At 41.8% G+C, this 9420-nt stretch overlaps 1 protein-coding gene across 1 annotated transcript; it reads right to left on the bottom strand.

Annotated features, from left to right (window-relative positions):
- Positions 1-135: 135 nt before the first annotated feature.
- Positions 136-9199, bottom strand: PLA2G7 (phospholipase A2, group VII (platelet-activating factor acetylhydrolase, plasma)). The gene is made up of 10 exons (XM_010284280.1): positions 9083-9199; positions 6056-6206; positions 5314-5407; positions 4690-4758; positions 4080-4227; positions 2506-2619; positions 2133-2224; positions 1515-1688; positions 745-893; positions 136-379 (listed from the first exon to the last, which is right to left on the bottom strand). The coding sequence occupies exons 1-10, from the start codon at positions 9185-9187 to the stop codon at positions 276-278; spliced, it is 1200 nt and encodes a 399-aa protein (XP_010282582.1). The 5' UTR covers positions 9188-9199; the 3' UTR covers positions 136-275.
- Between the last annotated feature and the right edge of the window lie 221 nt (positions 9200-9420).

Raw genomic sequence — 9420 nt, 5'->3', positions numbered from 1 at the left:
AAAGAGTGTTTAAGTTACCATCAAGTGACCTTTTTTTTTGCCCCCCAGCTGCCTATAAAGCAGAAGTTACCCTGCTGCAGTGTTTCAGAGAATGCTGCTAACTCGTTTGAACTAAAACCTCTCTACATTTTCACAATAATGTAACCTAATGCTTTTTTTTTTATTCCACACCCCAAAAGCTGTGTGGGAGGCCAATGCTATCACATATCTGAGCAATGTCTGGCCAACGTTAGTGTCGTGATATCTGTGGCATTTTCAGTACTTCTTTGTATTCCTTATTCAGGTTCAGCTGGAGGTAAGTCAATATTGGTGCCAGGAATAACATTGGGTCCTATGCCATCCACAAGAGAATCCCACTTATCGAAATCTTTCTTAAGACCTATAAAATGGGGGAAAGAAAACCCAAGTAGTAATGAATTAACTAGTCAGCTTTTTGTAAAGCTACACTGAAAAATCAAGTTACAGATGAATCAACTCAAAGTAGGGCAGGCATGATGTTTTAAGGGGGGAAGAATGACACTCCAGATTTTTATGTATTACAACAGAAGTGCAATGTTCCTCCTCTGAATTGCTTAGATTACAAAAGTAACAAACCTCTAGAAAAAGTCTGACTTATTTTTTTCTACTTAAACTTTTCTGACACGTTTACATTTGATCTTGTTATAAACAGAATGGTTATGTAAAAAGCTTTGTAGGAATTAAGTATTAATTTAACTTCATACTTTGATGTAAACAGATACTTACTCAAATGTTTCTGCAGGAAGGCTAATGAAGCATGATTGCTTATATCAATAGCTTCATTTGGATCTATTTCTCCTTTTAATTTGAAAAATCTTCCAATGATTTCTCCACTCACGAAGGTGAAGTCAGGAAAGCTCTGATGCACTGACCCCCTGCAAACAGAACAATGATCAACAGGCTTATAAGAATGCAGTTGTCTAATTAAAAGATGCCACGGGTTGCAGAGACTTCTTCAAAGACAGTCACACATCTTATGCTGTCTTATTTAGCAGAAGATGATAAAACAGTTTAATCTCATGAGCATGCAAAAGGGAGGAAATTTTGTACATGCTTACTGCAAGTCACTATAATTGCAACAAAGAGTAGGCCTGTTAAAACTTCAAGTTGTCTCTCTGCTCCAAGTGTAAGGTGGGTTATAGAGCCATCCACTGCCCTGTAGGCAGTGCTTGCACTAGGTGAGTGTGTATATTGCACCCAGAAAGTGATTTAAAGTGTTCAAACACAGATGGTGCCTGAGGCCCAGAGCAGAACTCATGCCCCAGGGCAGGTATGCACACCTTGGAGCGTATTAAACTTGGGGTTACTGGCTGCTTTGAGAGAGGTCTCTGTCTCCACTGTCGGGGACATACTGCTGTCTAATTTAAACATGCAGCGAAAACCTGTGCCACGAGGAAGTCGTGACTGTCTTTCTGCAGTTACATGTAACTAACAGCTCCAACAAGAGAGTAAAGATTCATCTTCAAACACAGAAATGATGGATCCTGGACACTTACTTGATAGTGATCATTTTCTTGTTTGTGTCATTGGAGCCGAGCTTCTTCATCTTTAAGATATTATCAGCCCACTGGAATTTTTCAGAGTTGATAAAAAGCAGTGGTTGCTGGACACTGTTTTGGTAAATGTCATCGCCTACTGGGAGCATCCATGCATCGAGGGCAATGCCACACCTGTCAAAAACAACTGGATATTGTCACAGAAGCAGAAAGCTTTGTATGCAAGTTCCCAGCATGCTTTGATTTGCAGGGGACATGGGAAAGAGAAACTCTTTCTGATACTGAACAGGTAAACAGGTTAATGAATTATTTTGTTTCCAAATTATTTCTACTCTGGGGGAAGATAATTAATCCATTACTGCATTTGTTGGTCTCCAGTGCAAGGTGCAGCTGGCATAGGAGCCTCTGCAGGGTCCCACGGTACTATGATATAATATGATACAACTATTATGTTCCACCACAGCCCCACAGTTGAAAGAAGCATGACTTGAGAAAACAGGACATGCCAAACAAAACTTTTCTTCAAGAACTAATTAGTAGTTGGGGGATCTCAGCTAAGGTCCTCTGCTCCAGAAGTCTCAAGTGCCAAATGTCTCTTGCCTTGTTTTACATACTTACCTGAATCTTATTTCTTTGCTGAGACTCTCAATAACTGTAGCACCACCAAAAGAGTGTCCCATCACAGCTATTCTGCTAGTATCAACAGAATCCTGTCAAAAAAATCCAGGTGCTGTAAGAGACTTTCTTTCCCAACCTTTTTTTTTTTTTTTTTTTTAAGGGAATAATTTTTTAGGCAACAGATCCTATTGAAGTAGAAGAGCATCATTTCAGCTCCATTACTATCTATCCAGTTTGGTATGGCCTGAGAATATGTTCATAGATCTATGGTGTGATCTTCAGAATAGTTTACAGGAACCAGTTAGAAATGGAAGAGGGAAATCAGAAGCATTATTAGATGTTTAACAAAATGCAGTCACCGCCTTTCACTCACCTTTAGGCTATTCCAGTCAAAGTTTGAATTTAGCACATTTGTTACTTCCTCTCCTGAATTGATATTAAGAATGAGGTTGAGAGCTTTGATACACTCCAGCGCTCTTTGCTGCACCTGGAGAGAAAGAGATGTTGGGGCAGAGCAGTGGAAGGAATTATCAGACAACTGCTAGGCTTGCTGGTGCTCTGGACACAAGACTTAGTCTGATTTTTTTCCCCGCTAAGTGTCTGCTACAGTAATGACTATTCTGAAGTCCAGAATGGGTCTATAAAACGGAACTCTGATAAGGTCTGACCAACAACAAAACCGACTTTTGGAGCTCCAACAAGTTGAAGCTCTTGCACAGACTCTCTGCACATGGAGGAATTTATCCCCACACACCAAAGACCTTCAACTCCTTCGTCCTGTCACTACTTGGAGAAGGGCTTGTTGGGATGTACAAAGGCTTAAGTTACACAACTACAAGGAATGCTGACTGGCTGCTCCTCCTCATGCTCACTTTGATAAGCAAATGTCATTATATCACTTGCCTCATCTGCATGACAGCTTTGAAACTGTCTTTATGCTGGATAAATCCAAAATAAGAAAAATCCAAGAAGCCCTTCCCATTTTATATACATACACATTCTTGAAAACTGTAGTTAAGCTGTTGCAAAAAGGTTTTCATTGGTTGGTATAAGAAGTGGTTTTGATTTTTATGTTTTAGAAAAATAAAAGCTTTAAAAAGAACCAAAGAACAGTAGTATCCTTGGGAACCACAGTGTTTAGGCAACCAGCAAGATATCTGTGCATCACTGAATTTCAAATAAATCACTATCTCGTGACTTCTTTACTAGGGAAATTTGCAGGCAACAGCTTCTGGAAGTTATTTGCAAGCTCAGACATTAAGTATTTAGGCTCGTAAGTAGGATGTTGTATGTACACAGGAAATGACAATTGTACTGCTGCTGTCTGTATGGCCCAGGGAGATAAAGAGAAACACCTCCCTGGCTGAGTTTGCATTAGCTGGAAGAAAACACTCCCATATTTTAAAGGTCAAGTCTATGCTTGGAGGAGCTTGTCAGTATGGCCATATCGTATCTAGCATGGGTGCTGCTTATAATCAGGAAGTCTGCATTGTTTACATTTCTATAAGCCACGTTAAAGCGTGTTGAAGATGATGAAGCAAACATCCCCCTTAGAGCAGCCACGATCCATCTTGCTATCCAACAGTAAGCAAAACCTGAAGCAAGCCTAAAGCCACACAAATACCTGAATTCAACTCTGTGGCACTTTAAGACTGGGCTGGGCAAAAGAAGTGTGAAGGCATAGAAAAGAAACAGAAAGTTGAGTGGAATCAGAGGAGAAACAGCTGACTAAGGTCAACAGTGCAACTTCATGAGACAGCTTTGTTGAGGAAGTAAGTAGTTTGTGCTCTGAAGAAAGCTGTTGTTGGCTTTCCCATCTTCAGGAACATAGGACTTGATGCATTTCTACATATCCTGAGTCATGGCAGAAAGGAAAAAAGTCTGCTAATTAGTCCTAAACACACCACTCCCGCCTCACATCCTAGAGCACAGACCTAGGATCGGTACCTGCTTATGGCGCAAACAGCGCTCTTCCTCTCCAGTTTTTAGTTTCCTGTAGTAGATCCATTCCTTCTCCATGTTTGATGTAGACTCTTCCTGTGGTTCAGAAACTGACTTTTTTTTACAATAATACGTTGCAGAAGCAGATTCATCTCTGTAATGTCAACAAAGGGTTATTTCTGGGGATGAATTCCATTTGGTTTGAGATGAAGTCAGCAGAAGTTTTAGATTTCACTTATCTCAGGAGATCCAAGCTACCAATCAGTGCTGCTGCAATCACAACTGATTGTAGACAGAGTTTCTAAATAATGCAATAACCCCACTAAAACTCCCGCTTCCTTTATATTCTCCAGGTTCTAACAATGAGAGAAAAATAGCATGCCTGAAGAATGACAAATGATATCTATCATGGGACTTATCATTCAAGGGCATATCTAAGCAAATCCCCTTTGCTTAGGTAAGAGTTAAGCTAGAAAAACAGGGGGATGGGCAGGGTTGAAGAAGATATGTTTCTTTTTAAAAAAAAATCGTAAGTTCTTCTTTACAATAAATAACATTCTATTCAATGTGAGAAAGTTCCTTTCCATCAGAAGTCAAAAATGGGCAGTATACGCACCTGTGCTCCACAGCAGCCACTATAAAGCCCTGGGAAGCCATCTCTATGCAAATAGCAGAATAGATTGTCCTGCAATCAAAACCACACTCTGGTGAGACATATGCATACATAATTATTTCAATTTCACTTCTCTTTAAACATTGACCACACTACATATGCGCTAGTCCCCATTCAGTATTTCTCCTGTTTGAATTTGCTAGCCACTAGAGCAGGCTTGTGTATGCCAGCCACCAAAAAGTCTGCTCACAAAACCTTGTTGCTGTTTTACTATCTATTCAGAAGGAAAAATTCTAATGATTTTTAAAAAGTAGCACATATGACACTTCGCATCTTCAAAGAGCTGTCCAAAACCAACTAGCTAATCTTCACAACACGCTTATGGACTGGTAAACACCTTCACCCCTAAAATACAAAGAGAAAACACAAATAAATCCATCAACCCTGCTTTTATTTACTGCTGTTGATTTTAGTGGAGGCATACTGATACACAGCAGCCAGTTCTTCAAATCTATTTCAACTCCACAGGGATCTCACCACCCTACTGAAAATCTGTTCAGAACCATACTTAGAAACTGCTGTCTCCATAGCATACAAAAATAGTTTGTCAACAAACTGTGGAATTACCGAAAAGCTCCAAGTCCATGGGAAAAAACGAGGAGTGGGTATTTTTCTCCCGGCTTAAAAGCAGCATTTGACTTTGCAGGACAGGTCACGGAACCTAGATAAAAATCAAAGCATATGTCATTATTACTGAAATGAGAGAAAGCGTTTGTTCCTGTGGGAGAGATCCCAAGAGTCTGGTGACCACTGATTTGAGAGCAGTCATCTGAAGATAAGGTACCAAATCTCATCCTTAAAATGCAGAAGGCAAATAAGAATCTGATTCTGAAAATACTTTCTACTTGGCAGAAGATACTTTCCTTTTCCTCCTCCCATCTACAACCTGGCACAAGGCCTGCCTATCTCTTAAATCCTATAAGAGCAGATTTTCAAGAATAGTCAGGTATCCAAGTCTCATCGGTATTCAGAGCTTAGTATCTATCTGACCTTTGTATATTTGCACATTTCCCTGTGCGATTTAAATCCCAACACATAGGTGCAGCTTACCCAAGCTCTTCCTAGCGCAAATTACCCAGACACTCCTATTCATAGCAGTCAGGGACTGTGGGTCTGCCTGAGAACTGGGTCAAATTCAGCACTGAGCCTCACTACACAAACCCATCCCAAACAAACATACTTATTTGGGAAAAGCTATTTGTTAGTCCTGCAGCAATAACACACGGCTCACGGAGCAGAGAGGCAGTGACCTACACACAGAGCTCATGCCCTTGCACTAGTCGAGGAATAAAACCAGAACCAGTCTTACCAACATAGTACTGGAAAAGCCTTTCTCCTACAACTCGGTACATATTAAGGAAGTCAGAGAGTCCCTGGTAGTACTCTTTATCTGGAATCCACGGTGCCTCTTCATTATCTGTGGCATCGCACGATGGATAATACAGGCGCAAGAAGCTTCCCTGGGATTAGGGGAAAAAAAAACCACACAGGAAGATTGATATTTATTTATATATGGCAGAGAAAAAGGAAGATAAAAACACTATCTTTTTGTCCCTGCAATGAATTTAAAGTAGCATAACTGTTGGCATCAAGGTAGAGATACACATGACCTTCTCTAGGTTAGCCCATGGTTGATTCAAAACGTTCCATTTAATTAAATTAATCATTACAAACACTCACGACCTATTTGCTCTATTTCTGCATCTTGCTGGATCTTATCTTCTGTCTTTCTCACTATGCCTCCCTTCAGGGAATGGTACGATAATGCAGTTTGATTAGTTTACAGGAGTGATTGTGTTCCCTTTACCCTTCCAGCTGTCATTGCTTTCTTTGCACCACTGAGTCTCGTGTATCTGTTACTCGCCCAATTCAGCTTTCTAAACTGGGGGAAAAAAGAAGTATATTCTTCCACTGGGTTAGCAAGACAGATTTTACCCTGAGACTAGTTCCACAGCTGGAAGTGTGGTCCAGCTGCGGAAATAAGGGTACAGTCAGGGGCATGGTCTCAACATGGCTATAGTGTTCCTGGCTAACCTCAGCAAAAGGTAGAGAGTGAAGCTCTGGGACAGCTGCATAGCAAAGGAGTTCAATATATTGCCTCTCTCCTCATCAAGATGTTTACAAACAGCTGTAGTGATCCATCTTTCTAAACACAATTTTTTTAACCTGGGTTTTATCTGCCTCCATTTCTTACCACCGCTTTGAATCTTCTTTCACTGTATGCACTCCAGGTCTTCCAGGAAACCACACAAGCTTTCCACATTCACGTGGACCATCCATGACCCCATTGTCAGTATTTTTCCTACACAGACAGCAGCAATGTACCAACAGCACACCTTAAAGCAGACCTCCCGGCAGATGAACTGTGTGCAGTTTGCATTCTTACTTCCTGGTTTGCAAGGGAATTTGCGACACACTATTCATATTCACTATCTTGCTCCAACTGTACTTTTTTTTTTCCCCCCACGAGTTAAATCTAGGGCGAAAAAGAACATGAGCTTTGGGACGTGTCAGAGCAAGTCTAGAGGAGGCCATAAAAATGATCCAAGGGATGGAACACCTCTGCTGTGAGGACAGGCTGAGAGAGTTGGGGTTGTTCAGCCTGGAGAAGAGAAGGCTCTGGGGATACCTTATTGCAGCCTGACAGTACTTCAAGGGGGCGTAGAAGAAAGATGGGGACAGACTTTTTAGAAGGGTCTGTGATAGGACAAGGGGTAATGGTTTTAAATTAGGAAAGAGGGCAGATTTAGACTAGATATAAGGAAGAAATTTTTCACCATGAGGGTGGTGAAACCCTGGCCCAGGTTGCCCAGAGAGGTGGTAGGTGCCCCATCCCTGGAAACATTCCAGGTCAGGCTGGACGGGGCTCTGAGCAACCTGATCTGGTTCAAGATGTCCCTGCTCATGGCAGGGGGGTTGGACTGGATGACCTTTCAAGGTCTCTTCCAACCCAAACTGTTCTATGATTCTAAGATTCTGTGAATAAAGGCTGGCTTCTTGAATGCTGATGTATCAGTTTCATATACAATGTGTACAAAAAGCGTGTTTAGTGAAGCTTGTTTCTATTTACTCATCAAACTTAAAGCAACCTTTGACACAAAGGCCATTAAGGAAGAAATCATCAAATCTTCATCCATAATGAAATAATGAAATTAATTTGATCCCAGAATAGTCCCAGTGAACTTTCCTGGGTGATTAAATGCCTACCAGAAAGGAAAGAGGTTCATTATCTATGCCTGAGAAAACTGTAATTATACAGATTGCTTATCTAAGAAAAACATACGGGCTGATCACAAAGAGAAACTAATCGCTTCTTAGTGCTAATACAGAGTAAATGCAGTAAAGGATAGCGAAGGAAGGAGATGAATAACCACTACAAACTGATCACAAGTTCCACTACACCTGGCTAGTCTGAGGAGTAAAACCACAGTGTAAATGCAGGCATATTCTCACAGGAAAATTAAAACGCAAGAGGGTTTGAAAGGGAAGGCCCTAAGCGAGCTCATCAGCTGGCTATTTACTGTTCCATCTTCGTATCATGGCTTCTCTCTGTACTAACCACTTGCAGAACTGACATTATCTTCTTTTTCAGCTAGATAAAATTGCGAGAAGACATCTCATCCTTTACCCAGCAGTTTGAAACATTACATACACTCATAGAATCATGGAATAGTTTGGGTTGGAACGGACCTTTAGAGGTCATCTAGTCCAACCCCCTGCAGTAAGCAGGGACATCTCCAACTAGATCAGGTTGCTCAGAGCCCAGTCAACCCAACCTGGAATGTTTGCAGGGATGGGGCATCTACCACCTCTCTGGGCAACCTGGGCCAGGCTTTCACCATCCTCACTGTGAAACACTTTTTCCTTATATCACCACCCAACTGTGCCAAATCCCATTGGGATCTTTGTGATGAGAACAGCTACAGTCACAGAGACTGTGCGTGGAGTCTCCCTAGGAGCCCAACGCAGAAGGGAGTGGTGGGGTGGATGGGGGGAACCCTGTGGGTCCCGGGAGGACACAGTTTCTCTGTGGTATCTTGCGTAGGGGAATCGGGAAGCTAAGGATATTAGGAGGAAGGAGGAAGTAGCCATGGGCAAGACTTGCAGGTTACATCCATCTGGTAAATAGAACCAATTCCTGGAGACACCTGACATTTCCTGAGCTGTGCCCTGTACACATCCTACATTGGGACAGAAAGCTCAGCTGTGAGTGTTAGCCTTGGAGCACCCCTGCACACAGACAAGATCTTCTGTTCGATTCATCTGTAAAACTACAGCAAGCTGTTTCACTAACATTGTGGCTTAAATCCAAAGGAGGAAGAACCAAGGGCTTTACCTCCACTGCATTTTCTGTCATCAGGTCTGTACATCCAACCAAGTGCGGTCCCTTTCCTTTGGGGATCCTGTAAAACTTCTCAGTGCTGCTGCTCCCCATTTCCATTGGTGCCTTCACTGACAAACCTGGGGAAAAAACACAAACCAAATCAAGGGACTGCCATGGCCTGTGTGACCAGATCACCTACGCTGAAAAAAATTCAGCATGTTGAAGATCCAGGAGTAGGAAATTCAAGCTTGATACAAAAATCTGCTTATGAGAATCATAGATCTGAAATCCCAAGTCACAAGCCTGACCTGCTTTATTGGGGAATTTCCTTGGAGCAGAGTATCCTGAAT

This window comes from Phaethon lepturus, unplaced genomic scaffold (genome assembly GCF_000687285.1).
Source record: "Phaethon lepturus isolate BGI_N335 unplaced genomic scaffold, ASM68728v1 scaffold39863, whole genome shotgun sequence".
In the NCBI taxonomy this organism is placed as follows: Eukaryota; Metazoa; Chordata; class Aves; order Phaethontiformes; family Phaethontidae; genus Phaethon; species Phaethon lepturus.
Note: the sequence above shows the minus strand (reverse complement) of the source record. Positions and strands in the feature narration are given on the sequence as shown.